Source organism: Rhinatrema bivittatum, chromosome 11 (assembly GCF_901001135.1).
Source record: "Rhinatrema bivittatum chromosome 11, aRhiBiv1.1, whole genome shotgun sequence".
Lineage (NCBI taxonomy): Eukaryota > Metazoa > Chordata > Amphibia > Gymnophiona > Rhinatrematidae > Rhinatrema > Rhinatrema bivittatum.
Genome location: NC_042625.1, coordinates 54,847,924 through 54,866,096, shown reverse-complemented (window position 1 = coordinate 54,866,096; position 18,173 = coordinate 54,847,924). Strand labels below are relative to the sequence as shown.

General features: G+C 47.8%; 1 protein-coding gene across 1 annotated transcript in view; it reads right to left on the bottom strand.

Moving 5' to 3' along the window:
* The window catches only part of GCN1 (GCN1 activator of EIF2AK4), a 433,190-nt gene that overhangs the window by 214,060 nt on the left and 200,957 nt on the right, over positions 1-18,173 (bottom strand). The window contains 3 exon segments of the mRNA XM_029571925.1: positions 5,370-5,440; positions 11,066-11,255; positions 13,832-13,959. Of these exon segments, the coding sequence (XP_029427785.1) occupies positions 5,370-5,440; positions 11,066-11,255; positions 13,832-13,959 (389 nt within the window).

The window sequence follows — 18,173 nt, the reverse complement described above, 5'->3', positions numbered from 1 at the left end:
TGACATGAAGTATTTTCTAAGCAGGATGTGAGCTACCGAAGTCTGACTCTATCCTACTTCCTAACTGGTGCACCAGGACTCGAAGACTTTCCAAATTCTTTCATAAGACAAAGAAGTGGACATTTTTCTAGTCTGCAACAAGGTGGAAATTACATCCTCTGGATATCCCTTCTCCCTCTCTAAAGCCAAGCCATGAGACAAAAGTGATCCGCCCAATCCAAAAACATTGGACCCTGATAAAGAAGGTTCGGCAAATAGGCAACCCACAGCAGACTGCCCACCACCAGGTTGACCAGATCCATGAACCACGGGCTCCTTTAGCCACCGGGATCACTTCCTCGGGATAAGCTTCCATTTGCCATAACACTTTTCCCACCAGGGGCCATGAAAGAAATACATAAGGCAGGATCCCTCAGGGCCAAGGCAGAACCAGGGTATCTATCCCTTCTGCTCCTTGCTCTCGTCTGCAACTGAAGAATTGGAACGCCTTGGCGTTCCTCGGTGATGCCAACAAGTCCAGGCGAGTTGTACCACACCATTGACATATCTGAGCCATAACTCTCCCAAAAGCTCCCATTCTCCAGGATCCAGTTTCTGGCGACTGAGAAAATCCACTTGAACATTGTCTACTCCCGCAATGTGGGATGCCGCAAGCAATGCTAGATGCCTCTCCGCCCAGAGAAACAACTCCTGAGCTTCCTGGGCCACCGCCTGACTCCTGGGTCCCCCCTTTTGTCGGTTGATATAAGCCACCATGGTCGTGTTGTCCAGCAAGATACGCCCTGAGCGGCCGCCTAACAGAGGCGGAAAAGCAAGCAAAGCGAGCCACACCGCCCTCGTCTCTAAATGATTGATAGACTAGGACGCCTCTTCCTTGGACCATTGCTCTTGGGCTGACTGGTTCTGGCATACCACTCTCCAGCTGGAAAGCCTAGCATTGGTGGTAACTTCCACCCAGTCTGGGATTTCCAAGTCCACCCCACACCTTAGATGCTCCGGACCAAGCCACCATGAAAGACTGGACCTGGCAGGCTCCTTGAGCAGCAGCGGAAGATGAAACTGCTCTGACAAAGGATCCCAACAGAAAAGGAGAGACCTCTGCAGAGGCCTAATATGCGCAAAGGCCCAAGGGACCAGTTCCAACATTGAGGCCATAGAGCTCAACACCTGCAGGTAATTCCAGACGCTGGGTACCGTCACCTGCAGTCAGCGTACCTGCTTCTGCAGTTTGAGAATGCAATACTCTAAGAAAAATCCTTCCTTAACCTGGTGTCGAAGCATGCTCCCAAGAACTCCAGAACCTGCGACAGGGTGAGATGACTGTTTGCCATATTCACCACCCAGCCTAGAGACCTCAATTGCTCTACAACCTGAGCCACTGCCTGAGTACAGAGGGCCTCCGACTTCACCCAACTGAACCAATCGTCCAGATATGGATGAACCAAGATGCCCTTCGTCCTGAGCACAGCTGCAACTGAGCGTTGCTGCCACCACAACCATTACCTTGGTAAATGTACGTGGCACCGTTGCCAGACCAAATGGTAGGACACAAACTGGAAATGCTTCCAGAGAATCATGAAGCACAGAAATCGCTGATGATCTGGGTGGATTGGAATATGCAGGTATGCCTTGGTTGAGTCTAGAGAGGCCAGGAATTCTCCTTTGCTCACCGTTGCAATCAAGAATGCAGAATTTGAAAATAGGGAACTCCCAAGTCTCACATTCACCTTCTTTAAATCCAAAATTGGGCAGAAGGACCCTTCCTTCTTTGGTACCACAAAATAGATGGAATACCTTCCCTTTCGCTGTTCTCCCAAGGGAACGGGAACTATCACCCCCAGCTCCTGCAACCATTCCACGGTCTTGGACTACCTTTTTCTTGCTGAACAGAGTGCAAGAGGAAATCATGAACAAAGTCCAACAGAGGACGAGAGAATTCTAACAAATAATCTGTCTCTTATCACGCTGAGAACCCACTGGTCTGTCATAATTTTGGTCCACTCCTCATAAAACAGAGTTAAACGCCCCCTATCAGAGGAAGAGAGGAATGGACCGGCCTCGCTTCATTGTGAGGACTTTGCCCCACGAGAACCCTGGACAAGACCCTCTGTCTGGTTTTCTGTCCCCTCAAAAGGACTTGGCTGCAGAATTGCTGCCTCCCAGTACCTTGTAATTGAGCTCCCGCCGGAAGCCTACTCAGACAAAACTTTCTACTCGTCTGAAACCGGGAATGCTGTTTAAGGAGTCTTTACTTCTTTTAGGCTTATCTTCTGGCAGCCTATGCCCTTTGGTCTCAACAAGATGCTTCACGAGCTCCTCCAAGTATTCTCCAAATAGAAGCTTACCCTTGGAAAGGTAACACTCCTAAATCAAGACTTAAGACCAAACATCCACTGACCAGTTCCTCAACCAAAGGAGCCTTCTGGCCGAAACCGAAGACATCATAATTCTCGAAGAAGTTTTGAATAGGTCTTACAGGGCATCTGGAACATAAAAGCTGCAGCCACCTCCAGACAATCCTCCTGCTTAGCCTTTGACGCCATGCAACTGCTGAACCCACCGTAAACTGGCCCTCTGCATAAAGCTACTGCACACAGCCAAGTGCAGAAACCTCAAAAATCTTCTTGAGTTGAATTTCCGACTTCTTGTCCAGAATGTCCTTCAGTGTCACTTTTTAGTGACCGCAGACACTGAGGCGACCACCTTAGGAAGCGCTTACAGCTCAAGCATGTCCTGAGGCAACAGATATAACTTCGCCATCGCCCAGCCAACCTTCAGGCCTGTCTCTGGAGAGTCCCACTCCCTGAGCACCCACTTTTTCACTGATTTATGAAAAGGGAAGGCTTTTGCTGGACCTCTCAGGCCATCCATGACCGGGTCTACTCCCTCCTGACAAGACTCCTCCTGAGGAACACTGATCCCCAGCTCCTCGAAACATGCGGGATTAAGGGCCATAATTCTTCCTTCCGGAAAAGACACCACTTTCAGGTCGCCCCTTCAGCCACTGGCACCTGGCTCAATCCTTCATCCGGGACTGGTACATCTGGGGTAGCATCAGGCACAGCTGGATCAGGAGCGGCAGAAATTTTGCTGAACCCGTCAGAATCATCAGAGTACCAGCTGGCCTGCACAGAGCCGTCTTCTACCAGAGGACCCTAGGGGCCCACTGCGGAACCGGACTCTTTGAGCAGCCCATCCTTTTTCCAGGACAAAGACCCAACCGTCTTTTGCACCAAATACATGTCATGCATAAGGAGGACAAACTCCGAAGAAAAAACTGTGGGGTCCTCAGATCCATCCCTGGAAGGATCCCCCTTGACAGAATCTGGCCCCCTCTGGTTGCCTATACCCTGGGCCACTGGAGATAAAGGGGGGAGGATGGAAGATCCTCACACCCCCGAAACAGTTCCGAAGGGTCTGCAGGCCCTGATAATATGGCCGCCTTTACCGTGCCCAGCGGGGGAGGGGCAGCCAACTTCAAAGGCGCTGCAAAGTCTGACTTTTGTGTAGGCTGCAACTCCGATGTGGCTTCTGCTGGCCTCAACCCGCCCTCTCCAGGCAGCAGAAGTACAGCATGGAGCGGGAAAGCTGTGCACATAGCTGCAAGCACAGCAAGCACTCCCGCACGCCATTACTGCAACTGCTGACCGCGTGGAAGAAACAAGCACCACCACACCAACCCACTCTGCCACCCGAGAACTCCCTTCCCCGAAGCTAGTGAGCACCTCAAGGGCTCCTCACACCCTTCCCAGCTGCTATACACTGCCACTTTCACCTACAGGTTCTTTTTTTCCCTTCTCTTTTTTTTTTTGCCCCCCCCCCCCCCAAAAAAAAAGTAAGGGTACTTTCCTGAGGAAGAAGAGCCGTGAAACTCGAACTGGTGTTCGAGTTTCACGAATAGTTTCACGAATAGTGAAACTTTCTCTATTTCCATTTGCTGGAAGGGAGGCATAATCCCAGGAGTCTGGACTGATCCGGGTATGAACAGCAACTGAATTTTTTGATTGATTGACAGAGATCTATATATCTCAGCACAAAGATGACAACGCTGATAAAAATATATTATCTATGCTTGTCAAGAGAACCAGCAAAAATTCTGTGCTAAGGAGTGATGGCACTAAAAGCACTTTTCTATGTGCAAATGTGTTGTTGGTGCCCCAGGGACTGTTTTGGCTCCTGAATGCTTACATGCTGAAGAACACATTTTCTCTTTTTCTTTAGAAGAGGGGGAATGATGCCTGCGCCAAGATTTCCGAGTCATAGCACATAACATGAGAGGGCTCCGCCTTTTTTTTTTTTTTTTTTAATTTAAATGGTCTCCTCTTCACTGACCCAGAGAGCTGAGGAGAATTAAAAAATTCTGCAAATGTGTAACTTCTGGATCTTCTTGCATTAGGGCACAGGTAGCATACTTAGGAACATTAGGGACATTCCTAAGCAGTGAACACAGCAATCATGATGATCCGATAAAATCATCTTGCAGGAACAACAGGGACATCTTTGGAAGACTGGTTTGCTGCCCACCTTCATGAAGAGAACTAAGGTTAATTCGAACTCTTAGAATAATTAAAAGTAACAAAAAAAAATTGGGGGTGTTTGTGGAAACTTGCGAAAGAAAAAATGAAAGAATACTTCAACAAAAGGAAAGAAAATAATAAAGAAGAAACATAAGAACAAAATTTTGATGAGTGTTTTAAGGAGAGAGAGAGAGCAAACATCCTTTTGCAAGAGTGGAAGGAAAAAAAACTGAGGAGACTTGTGTGGCACTGCTTGGGAACACCCACACATGCTTAGAAAAACCTTCTGAGTTTTTCTGAGCTCTGAAAGAGCTTTCCATCTTGGTATAAGATAACAACATTACTCATGTATGCTGATTATTGTCCTGCTCATCCACAGAGAAGAAAATTTTGTTTACCTTTCAATGGTCCCTTTTAAATTAGTCTACAGCTCTAATTCACCTAGATCCTTCCACCTGGCTAATGCTTTCCCTCTAAGGTACTCCTGAAGTCGAGTCCAGATTAAATCCCTTCCTTTTCCTGAAGAACTATATGGTCTGGAAAACACCTGAGAATCATCTCTTGATAATTCTTAAATCGGTCTACAAAAGGTAGCCCCACTTCACAAGAATTCAATTTTCTTCAGGATCAATACAGCTTCTAAAATTGTTCAATCCAATTCTGTGAGAATAAATACAGATATCCTGAACAGGGAAGATCAATAGGATTCAATGTGCACACTGTGAAGTTATAAATGTCTCCAAAACATGCATCACATCATACAACTATAATTATTCCTAACTTTACTCTCTTCACGATGCTAAAATATTATAGGGCAGTCATGGACTGAACACCACCACAAAACAGTAGTACCTGGATTCCCACTGGTCAGGCGGAGGTTCAGAAATCACACGCCCGAGAGCATCCAGAACTGGAGGCGGTCTCTGGAAAACACAACTTGGTCAAGCTAAAGGTCAAAAAAACAGTTACTAACTACACAGTCTATGAAAGCAAACTGGTAATGGTTACTGACCAAATGTAGAATACTGCAGCTTTTTAAAATGCAAAATCTTAAAAACCTACATCTTATCCGAATAACCAAAAGAAAATTATTCCTTACCTGCTAATTTTCGTTCCTGTAGTACCACAGATCAGTCCAGACAGTGGGTTGTGTCCCCCTTCCAGCAGATGGAGTCAGAGCAAAATTGTAAGGACAGTCCCTTATAGGTTAGAGCACCCGCTGCATCCCTTCAGTATTAAGAATATTCAAGCCATTAAGAACACCATTGGATGGATCATGAAACAGGTAACATTGAACCTTAAAAAACTGGTATTGAGCAACAAGGTGGCCCAGAAACTTGCAAGAATGAACTAGTAGGCACATAAAAGAATAAGGTGAAAACAAGTAGTCGAGCTGAGAGCAATCCCTTTCCCATAGATTCTTAGGGAGGGCATCTGGACTGATCCATGGTACTACAGGAACGAAAATTATCAGGTAAGGAATAATTTTCTTTTCCCTGTATGTACCCGGATCAGTCCAGACAGTGGGATGTACCAAAGCTTCCTACGTAGGGCGGGCCCCGGATAGCCCAGCTCGAATGACATGTGCACCGAAAGAACCAAACACCGGTGGCTGTACATTCAAGCAATAGTGACGTGCAAACGTGTGTGCAACAACTTCCAGGTCGCCGCTCTGCATATTTCCTGAGGAGAAACGGCCTGGCTTTCTGCCCAGGAGGCGGCTTGAGCACGAAGTGAATGCGCTTTGATACCTACTGGAGGAACACGACCCGCCCCGATATACGCGGAAGAGATCGTAGCCTTTAGCCAACGCGCAATGGTGGCTTTAGAAGCCTTGTGTCTTCGGTTAGGACCGCTCCAAAGGACAAAGAGGTGATCCGATAAGCGGAACTCATTGGTGACCTCCAAATAGCGAATGAGTATGCACCTAACATCAAGTCGTCTGAGTTCTCTGGAGTCTTCGTCTGTAAAAGATGGGAATTCCACCGTTTGATTCACGTGAAAGGCGGACACCACCTTTGGCAAGAAAGCAGGAACTGTGCGCAAAGATACTCCAGCGACAGAAAAACGGAGGTATGGTTCTCTGCACAACAACGCTTGAAGCGCCATTATCCTTCGAACAGCTAGCCACTAGGAAAACAGTCTTGAGAATGAGATCCTTGAGGGAGGCTTCTGTCAATGGCTCAAAAGGCGGGCCGGATAGGACCAAGAGGACCAAATTCAGGCTCCACGAGGGACAGACACTGAGCCCGGTGGCTTGACATGCTTCGCTCCCCGCAAGAACCGGACGATGTCAGGATGAGACGAGAGAGGAGCACCATCCAAGTGACGCACTAGAGAGCCAAGGGCCACCACCTGGACCCTGAGGGAATTGTAAGCCAAGCCTTTGTCTAGGCCCTGCTGTAAGAAGGAGAGAATGTTGGCTACCGAAGCATGCTGCAGAGGGACCTGCACGGTGTAACACCAAGTCTCAAACACCTGCCAGACTCGCACATAAGCAATGGATGTAGAAGTTTTTTGGGCTTGAAGGAGGGTGGAAACCACCGCATCAGGGTAACTGCGCCGTCTCAGCCTGCGCCGTTCAAAAGCCAGATCGCAAGACAGAAGCGATCTGCCCGGTCGAAAAATACTGGTCCTTGACGTAGAAGGTTCGGAAGCTGAGCCAGCTGCAGAAGTCCGTCCACCGCCATGTTGACTAGTTCCGCTAACCACGTTCTGCGGGACCGCTCTGGTGCCACGAGAAACACCATCCCTTGGTGGACCTCTATTTGTTGAAGCACTTTCCCCACCAGGGGCCACGGAGGGAACACGTAGAGGAGAAGGTGTCATGGCCAGGGGAGAACCAGGGCATCCACTCCCTCCGCGCCGTGCTCTCTTCTACGACTGAAGAAGCATGGAGCTTTCGTATTTTGTCGCGTGGCCATGAGGTCGAGATGAGGAGTTCCCCATCGATGGAAAATCAACTGAATTGCTGCGGACAGTTCCCACTCTCCGGGATCCAAGCATTGACGGCTTAGAAAGTCCACCTGAACGTTGTCTACTCCCGCTATGTGAGAAGTTGCTAGACGAGCGAGGTGGAGTTCCACCAACGCCATCAACTTGTCAGTTTCCATGGATACGCGACGGCTTCTTGTCCCTCCTTGACGGTTGACATACGCCACAGTCGTCGTGTTATCAGAGAGTATCGGTACCGCTCGTCCCTGGACCAGGGGAAGAAAACGCCGCAGCGCGAGGCGGACTGCTCTGGTTTCTAGATGATTTATCGGCCATCATGCTTGGTCGGATGTCCATCGACCTGCGTCGACAATCTCTCGCACACTGCCCCCCAGCCGGATAGGCTGGCATCCGTGGTGACAATCACCCAATCACGAGGAGGGCTCGTGCCCTGTCCCAACGAAGAAAGACCTTGCCCAGACTGGTGTTGAAATGAGCCCCTAAGAAGTCTATTGTCTGTGAAGGGGCCAAACTGCTCTTTGCCAGGTTGATAATCCATCCGAGGGAACGGAGGAACTGGAGGACTCTGTCGACCGCCCGCTGGCACAGATCCTTGGACTTTGCATGGATAAGCCAGTTGTCCAGGTAGGGGTGGACCAGGATTCCTTCCTTCTGTAGTGCCGCCGCTACTACCACCATTACCTTGGTGAACGTGTGCGGCATGGTCGCCAGTCCAAATGGGAAAGCCTGGAACTGGAAATGCAGACCAAGGTTCTTGAAACGATGATAGCGCTGATGATACCGGAGGATGGATATGTGTAGATAGGCCTCTGTCAAATCCAAGGAAGCTAGGAACTCCCCTTCGTGTACCGCCGCTATCACGGAGCACAAGGTTTCCATCCAGAAACGTGGAATCTTGAGGGATCTGTTGATCATCTTGAGGTCGAGGATGGGACGAAAGGATCCTTCCTTCTTGGGAACCACGAAGTAGATAGAATAATGGCCTGACCCTTGTTCTCCCAAGGGTACCAGGAGGATGGCCCATAAGTCCAGGAGACGATCCACTGTCTGGCGAACTACGCATGGTTTGTGCACTGGTCCGCAAGGGGTGAAGACAAACCGATCTCTTAAAGGTCGAGCAAATTCTAACATGTAGCCATGCTTTAGAATATCCAGGACTGAGGTGATTTTGACCCTCTCCTCGTAGCAGAGAGCCAGCCAACCCCCTATCCTGGGTGTCGAGGAGTGGGCCGGCAATACATCATTGAGACGACTTGGTGGGAGCCCCTTGCGAGGGGCTATCCCTGGACGATCTCTGTCCTCGAAAGGAATGGGAACAGGACTGCGACCTGGAGGAGGGAGTCCTCTGCGGGAGTGTCCGTGACTGGCGGAAACAATGTTGGCCCTGGAATTGGGTACGAGTGGCAGCGAAAATCCCGGTACTGCGAGAACAATCTTTGAGTAACTTGTGCACCTTATTCTCACCCAGGGACTTGATGAGTTGGTCCAGGTCCTCTCCGAACAGTAACTTCCCTTTAAAAGGCAGGGAGCCCAGCTGAGACTTGGAAGAGGAATCTGCCGACCAGTTGCGGAGCCAAAGCAGACGCCTGGCCGAGACTACCGAGACCATGGACCTGGCCAGTACCCGGAGTAGGTCGTAAAAAGCATCTGCCCCATAAGCTATGACCGCTTCCAGATGTTCCACCTGCAGTGCCTCTTGTGGAGATAGCTCTTGGGTACCAAGCAGCTGCTGCACCCATCTGAGGCCTGCTCTTTGCATAAGGGAGCTACAGACAGCTGCCCTGACCCCCAGAGCGGACACCTCAAAGACGCTTTTAAGGTATACCTCCAGCTTGCAATCCTGCATGTCCCGGAGCGCTGCACCCCCAGTGACTGGGATAGTTCGTTTCGTGCCCGCCGACACTGACGCGTCCACTTTGGGGACCTTGAGAAGATCCAACAAGTATTCAGGAAGTGGGTACAACTTGTCCATTGCTCTGCTGACCTTTAGAGAAGCATCTGGAGTATCCCACTCCCTAGACAACAACTGGAGGAGCATAGGATGAAAAGGGAATGTCTTGGCTGGTGGACGGAGGCCCGCCAGGACAGGATCACCCTTCCTTGACATTGTGCTGGGGCCTGAGGTATCATGTGGGGCCTCAATGTCCAGTTCGTCTAGCACATGTCCATCTAGCACATAGCATCTCCATTGCATGCATAATGGATCCAACTCATCCCTTTGAAAAAGACGTAACACTCGGGGGTCATCACCTTCTATTGGCGTGGATGGTGACGAGTCGTCCAGGTCGGGGTCCGGATCCGGATCCTGATTAGCGAGACTGGGAACGGACGGGTGAGCGACCACCCGTACCTGGGAGGACACTTGAGATGGAGCCTCGGACACTGGGGGTACTGGCCCTCCTGTAGGCCCCTGGGGCAAAGTGCGCCCTGGGCTCTCTTGGGAGCCCTGGGGGTTGGAAGGGAGCCCCAGCATTCCCAGGCTCATCCAACCTAAAAATCTTCGCAGGCGCAGGCAGGGTCCATATGAGCTAAGTAGGTATTATGCATCAAAAGAATAAAGTCAGAGGAGAAGGGCAGAGGTGGGCCTGGTGGGGGATTCTCAGAAGGGTGCCCCGAAGGAGGCTCTGGGGCTGGGAGGATCGCAGGAGTCAGGATCGGCGGCGCTAGTGGAAAACCACCGTCAGAAACGGAGTCTGGCTGCTCCGGAGCAGGCAGAGGAGGCGGCAAGATGGCCGCCGTTCCAGCGGACGGGAATGGGGCCGGCCTGTCTGAAGCCGTGCGCACGCGCAAAGAAGAATGGCCCCCTGGACTCGAGGTGCCTTCCCCGCCGGGGAGGCAGCTGGTACATAGGCCTTCGCGGGAGAGCCGCAATCCGGGATCCCCGCAGGCACAGCATTGCGCCAGGCGCGGCATCGGAGGGGAAACGGGACCTGCAAAGAACCACCCTCTGGAAAATAGCAGCAGCCACAAGTGGAGCCTGCATTGGCTAGGTAAGGCAGAAGGAGCACAGAGGAATGGCGCCTCTCTGTGGGGGCTGCTCCGAGGAAAGACGACGTCTCAGAGCAGCCGGCCAGAGGGGGAGAGGCTGGATCACCAACGTGCACCCCAGCCGGCAGGAAAGTAGGGAATAGGATTCCTGTGAAAAAGAAAAGAACAGAACTTACGCCAAAACAAAGGAAAGTAGACAATTTGGGAGTACCAAATTCTGACTGCAAGTTTCACAGATTGGAAGGAGGAACTCCTCCACAGATCCTCTAAGTTAGGAATTTCCCTCTTTTTTAAATATGATCCATCCCAAGACAGAAAATTAGTAAGAAAATCTATCAAGAAAAAGGGGAACTGCAGGTGCAACCTTCATCTGCTGGAGTCAGAGTAATACTGGAGGGATGCAGAGGGCGCTCTAACCTATAAGGGGCCGTCCTTACAATTTTGCTCTGACTCCATCTGCTGGAAGGGGGACACAACCCACTGTCTGGACTTATCCGCGTACATACAGGGAACAGATATTTCTCAGATTTACAAGGCAACATAAATATGTACAGCTTTCTACCATAACCCTTTATTTTGTTTTTTTGGTGTTCCATAACACTTACATAAAGCTTCTCCTGGTAAATCTCGATCAGTTTGCGCATGATGTCTGCAGATTGATCCCGATACTGCATCACAGCAATGGAGAGCGCTTTAGCAGCAGACTGGCGCACAGCTTCTTCATGATATGTGATGTCCTTAAGCAACATTGAACAGAGCTCAGGCTGCAATTCCAAAGCCATAGAATCCCACAGTCTACAGGAAAGATAGAATGCATGTTACAGCCACAACAATATCCAAGATGACATCTCCGCACTGTTCCCCTACCCATGCATGATGAACCTTTCCATCCTTATTTCCAAGGGGAAATAGTATTTCCATTTACACTAGTGTGATCTTCAGACTTCCAGCACAGATTTAAGAGCTGGATAGAAATTTAGTCAAAGACATCCATAAGATTGCTATGAGGAGGCGTTCCTGATCTTAATCTTCCAGATGCTGATTGAAGCATCTCCACTGCATGCACATATATTTATTTATTTTTATTTATTAAAGGCTTTTATATACCGACTTTCTTGATACAAATCATATATAGAAGCAGGAAGATCCTAAACACCCTACAAGGAACAATATTCAGACAACTGGGAAAAAAAAAAATCAAAAGGCAAAAGGCAACAATGGACCTTGTGCTATTAAATGAAGAATTTGCAGTGTTGCAACTGGAATGCGGCCATGCTCGAAGCAGATACCTGAATGCCATGCCGCTTTTGCCACATACACATGCTGATTCTCCCCGCACCTGCGGCACCACCAACACCTCAACGGCAAGCAGGGGAACAATCCCTCAGCGCCACGGAGACAACATCCAGTCTCCTCCGTAGGTAGAGAAATTGCTGAAAAACCTCATCGCTGAGCTCCCTGAGCTGCTAAGGTAGCTCCCCCACTGGAACCCCGCTGCTGCACAGATTCCTCTAACTAGTTCCTTGTACTTTTTTTTTTTTTTTTTTTTTTTTTTTACTCTGAGAACAAATAAAGATACATAGAAACCAATATTTTCCTTTGTGCAGAGATTCCAGTTCAAGGAGCGCAGAATGCATTGCATCTCATAAGAGAGCCAGACCACTGGCTATATCCGTCTACTTGCACCAAACTTTAGCAACTCAGCCCAGGACAAACCATATAAAAGGGATACTTCCCTGTTCTACTGGGCTTGCAGTGCAAAACTGCCAGCAAGTTCCACCCTTGTCTCGTGGGGGATGAGGTATCTGGACCACCAGATGTCCGCCCCACGGATCTCCAGACTTAGCTATTAGAAGGGTCACCAACCCCTTTGCTCGCCAGAACTTACAACCCTCTGGGAGGATCCATAAATTTTGTCTTTTAATCTTTTCTCTCTCTCTCCGAACGCCCCCGACACGGACTGCACCCTCACCACGACCCTCCGAGGCGCCGTGGAAGCTCCCTCTCCCCCAGAAAGGCAGTTGGAACAGAAGCCATCCTGCGACAGGCGCGCACCGCGCCACAGGCCCATCAGGCTATCCGACGCGGCATAAGGGATAATAAAAAGAAGTTACCCCCCAAAACGCGGCGAAAACGGAGCGAAATTACCACACACCCCCCCCCCCCCCCCCCCCCCCCCGAATTGGAAGGGAAGGGAGAGCGAAGCTGCAACAAAAGGAACTGACAGCCCAAAAAAAATTTTTTTCTTTTTTAAAACAAATACTTGCCACTAGCCCTCCGGGTCCTGGCCCTACTGGGGGGAGTGAGCCGGGCTCCCCGGTATCACCCCCAGTAGTGAATGAGTTGGAACAAAGAAAGGGCTTTCACCCAGTACCTCAGCTGCAGCCTACAACCAGAGAGGATGGTCCCCTCAGGACCTCACAATCCCCTGGGAAGTGGGAGACTCTGACCTGCAGGCAATCACTGCAGTCCCAGTCAAGCTACTAAAACTGTCCTTTAAGTTTTTTTGTTTTTCTTTAAACTAAACCTGTCACTAAAGCCCAAAACTTAACTTAGGCCCTAAAACAGACTGTAGGATTTGCACCCCTTCCATCTGCTGAAAACAGAAGAATACTGCCAGACTGTAGGTGGCACCATCCTATATAAGGCGGAGTTTTTGTTGATAACCTTCTGTCTCCATCTGCTAGAGGGGGGGCAAAACCCAGGAGTCTGGACTGATCCAGGTATGTACAGGGAATATTGTTTCAGTATGTGGTGACCGCAGCACGAGTGTTGGTGGCGGCTCAATGGAAGTCGCAGACAACGCCGTCCCATACACAGTTGTTAGTAAAACTACGGCACTTCCAGAGGCTGGAAAAACTGACGGCCATCAGAAGGGAAGCTTTTTCTAAATTTCATAGAGTATGGTCCCCGATTACCAATTATCTCCAAGAAGAAAGAGGAATTGGAACACTAGGAGGGTCCCCAGGGGGATGGGGGGGATGAGATTATAGCACTGGGGGAGGGATAGGGGGAGTTGGTCCATGTAAAAGACAAATGAGGATGTTTTGTTCCTGCAGTCAGTATTTTATTGGTAGCATGTCTAATTATACTGTCTCTTGTAATTTGTCATTCTGCATGTGATAGTTCTATTCGTTGACAATGTATTGTTAATGTGATTATATAAAAAACTGTCAATTATAAATAAATAAATAATTCCTTTTTGGCTTAATAGCCTTTTTCACAGTGCTATACAGCCATTGTGGGAGATGCTTTTTCTTCTTTTGATCTTTTAATTCTATGATGCTAGAAGGGAGAAAATGGAAGAAGCAGAGAAACCAGCTACTTTGCAAACCAGAAGAAAACTAATGGAAAAAGTAGGCACCACCCACCTCTCTGCTTGCTTTTTTATCTCCTCCTCTACATCAAATTTCACCACCCACAGCCTGTGAAGAAGATTCAAACCGTTCTTCTCATCACTGTCTGGGGTTGGCAATACCATTTGCAACTCCATCAGACCCTGTCAGAAACAGCAAAAGAAACAGTGAATAAAACGTTTGTCTTTACCTATGCATACTTGAATTCTTTCAAAGTTCTGGCTCCTGTAACTTCATCTGGAAGTCTGATCCAGGTGTCCACCACCCTCTAGTGAAAAATTATTCTCATTATTTTTCAGCTTCCCTCCCTTCAAGCTTCATATGACGACACTATTTCAATTCAATAGCAAATGTTTCCTTCTGGTACTTTATTGTAACTTGTTATGATTAAAGGTCCATCGAGCCCAGCATCTTGTCTCTAACAGTGGCCAATTCGAATCATATGTACCTGGTAGGATCCCAAAGACCTTGCTCAACCTCTCTTCTAGAAAGTACATCTTTAGCTCTCTCACCCTCTCTGTTTATAGCTTACAGTGCAGACAATGCAGCATTTTTAACTGCCTCTATCTTGTCACTATCCTTTTGTAGACATCTCCATACTCATTTGGGTTCTCACTAGAGACCTATGGAAGTGTAATATTACTTCGCTATGATCTCTCAATATTTGAACTCAAGAATGCCATCAGCTTTCCCAACTGCTTTGGCAAACTGATTGGTGATGTTGAGATCAGAGATAGTGATACCCAAGCCTCTTTCCTCTATGGTGACTGCTAATTATTCCCCTTGAATTTCTGCATCTGAAATGCATGAATTTACATGTATTTGGATTAATGTATACTTGCTATATCTTTGACTACTTTCTAAGTTTTTCAAGTTCTCTCTCATCTTTGTGGCAAACTTTCATATCATTTGTAAACAGGTACACTTCCCCTTCTATCCCTTTCCCAATAAATTCAGATACTGTCCTTGTCTCCACCACCTCCACTAGGAGGCTGTTCCAAGAACTCAAACATGAAATTGCAAACCTGTTTCCAGTAAGATATAACATATCATTTAAAATAGCCACAATATCTGAATACTGGCAAGGATAGGTAAATGTAAAGCTAAATTTTAAAAGAGGCTCTGGGCTGATTCAGGCAACTATAGACCAGTGAGCATGACATCAGTGCCAGGCAAAATGATAAAAGCTATTCTTAAAAACAAAATTGCTGGCCATATAATCACCACCCAAGGAAAGTACTTTGGAGTTCTTGTGGACCTTTGAAATCTTGGTGACGCTGGCAACTGGAATTGCCATGGCCCAGATGCTGGTACAGCAGGACATGAAAGTGGTGAACTGCACCTAGAGCACGTAGAAGATCAAGAAAGTCTGATCTACGTAATGAAGAGGAGATCCTCTCCATGTTCTGTGCCACCAAGACCAACAATGCTGGCTTGGCCCACCCGAGATGCTGCAGTTTGGAAAAACTGAGGGGTGGAGAACCATAACAGATGCCAATCTTCTGGCTATAATTATTGACAAGTGTCGAGAGAACCAAGTTCTACAAAATCACAATCTAATATACAAAAATATGTAAAAATTTATTTTTATGTTTCCTTTGTTAACTAAGCTATTTCATTGTATTCGACTAAGGAATTTTTTCCTGCTTTTTCTGTTTCACTGTAAACCGGCATGATTTGCATTTAATGCAAGAATGTCGGTATATAAAAGTTAAAAACAACAACAAATAGAGACACCACTATTCCATTATATTATCAAACATATAGTTACTTATAGGTCCCTCTCCTGTGTTGTCACCCACATTTTGTTGCATTGCTTCTTCGCTCCCTTCCCCCAGCCTATCTTGTTTCTCCTCTACCACTTTTTCCCACCAAAATTTATTTTTATTTATTTTTATATACCGCCATTCAATCTGAAATATCACATTGGTTTACATTCAGGTACTGTAGGTATTTCCCTATCCCCAGAGGGCTTACAATCTAAGTTTGTACCTGAGGCAATGTAGGGTAAAGTGACTTGCCCAAGGTCACAAGAAGCGACAGCGGGACTTGAACCCTGGTCTCCTGGTTCATAGCCCACTGCTCTAACCACTAGGTTCATCTCAAAAGTGGGTAGATCTCTGCACCAGATTCAACAGTGTTAGTGGAAACAGAAGTCGCGAGCATTGGCGGGAAGAGCAGGAGCCTCTCCCTCCTCCTCACAACAGTAGTAACCAGACATAGCTGTGGTTTGGGAATGGGAAGATAGAACCTCTGCCACTTGCACTGGTGACTGAAAATAGTGACAGCCACTGAATACAGAAAAGCATGATTCCCCATTGTTATAACCCAGCTGTCCAGACTGAGGTGGAGGAAGACACAACCATCTGCAAGGGTAGGAAATGATAACTAGTATCAAGAGTGACTTGATTGCTAACAGTTAATTAATAAAATTGTGCAGACTAAATGGAGTTAAAGCTCATCATCTAATCTGTTGTCATATTCTGTGTTTCTGCGTCTCAGCAAAATAAGTTCCTCACACCCTGATTGAGCAATTAATAAAACTTCAGTTACTAAATCAAGGGTAATTTGATGAATTCTTTCAATTTTTGATGGATATTTGCAGTCATCATTCCACAGAAAAAACATTATACCTTCTACTCTCCTCGACAAGTTATGTATAGTAGAACTGATTACTTCTTATGCGCTCCACATCAGGTTTGGCAATGGCAACACCCAACCTATTCCTAGCAAAAGAAATAAAAAGTTGGGTGGACTGTCTAAGAGATTCTGTCCGCTCCAGATAGAAGGCTAAGGCTCGCTTGCATTCCAAACTGTGCAGTGCTTGTTTGCTCTGGTGTGAATGGAGATTGGGAAAAAATATTGGCAGAACAATTGACTGGTTAAGATGAAAGTCCCAAGTTCACACCGCCTTGGGTGTGAACTTGGGGTGCGTATGCAAGACCACCCTGTCATGATAAAACTTAGCATAAAGTGGATAAGTCACTAAGGTGTGGAGCTCGCTTACTTTGCACGCTGAAGTGACCATCACCAAAAATATAACCTTCCAGGTCAGGTACGTCAGGTAGTGGCTGAAAAGGAGCTTTCAGTGGCTCCACGCTGAGGACCCCAGACTTTAGGGGAGGCTTCAATTGATGCAGGCCCCACATGAAGTATACAATTATAGGCTGTATAAAGATGGGCATACCATCTACACCTTGGTGGTATGCACCAGCTGCACGGAGGTGAACTCTAATTGAGTTGGTTTTTAAGCCAGCTTCCGAAAGGTGTAGAAGGTAGTCAAGCAGTTTTAGTGTGGAGCAGGAGAACGGATCTAGGGCCTTCTGCTCACACCACACGGAAAACCTCCTCCACTTCAGTCCATAGGACTTTCTGGTGGAAGGCTTTCTAGAAGCCACCAGGACCTGAGACATCCAATGAAAGATTAAGCGGCTGCAGAATTAACCTCTCAACATCCAGGCTGTGAGCGACAGGGCCTGGAGGTTGGGATGCCACAGTCTGCCTTGATCTTGCATGATGAGATGTGGGGAAGTCCCCAGACTGATCAGTCTCCGAAAGGACAACTCCCATAGGAGTGGAAACCAGACCAGTCTCGACCAATGAGGGGCTATGAGAATCAGTCCCCCTGTCCTGACGAAGCTTCAAGAGAGTCTTCATCACTAAGGGAATCAGAGGATATGCATACAGAAGACCCTTGCCCCAATGATGGCAAGAGCATCCAAGGCTGGTTTGCTGCCTGACCTATACAGTGAGCAGAACTGAGGCACCTTCCTTTTCTTAGCAGAGGGCTTAGATCCTTGAGAAATGACCTTTTTACCAGATTGCAGCTTCCCTAATGTCCTCTCCTTGTAAGCTTTATGAAGCAATAACACAAATTGTGACAAAAAGAGAGGAAGAGGAGGAGTCAGAGGCCCCCTCGAGGCTATCCTCCATTGCAGGAGAATTAGGCTGTAAAGGTTCCCTGTCCCTTGGGAAACCTTGCTGGGGAGAAAGAGGAGGTAAAAAAAAAAACCCTCCCCCAGCGCTGCACTTGACACAACCCTGAATGACTGGAAAATGGTCCCCCATTCCTGTGCTGAACGGGAACTGATCAGCCTCAGAGTGAATTGCAGCAGACATCCCAATCGGGACCGGGGCAGACTTTGATTTAACTAGTTTTGCCATTTTAATATATATATAATTTTTTTGGCTCCCGACAGCCCCTCCCCCCCGGGATGCAAGCTGAGCAAAGGCCATCCCTGGAGAGCCGCACGCGGACCGACCCGCACACATGGCAAACGGACGAACGCAGCATCGAGTCGTGACAGGAAAATAAAGACAAAATAAATTAAAGAAAAGTCAATGAATAAACAGCAAA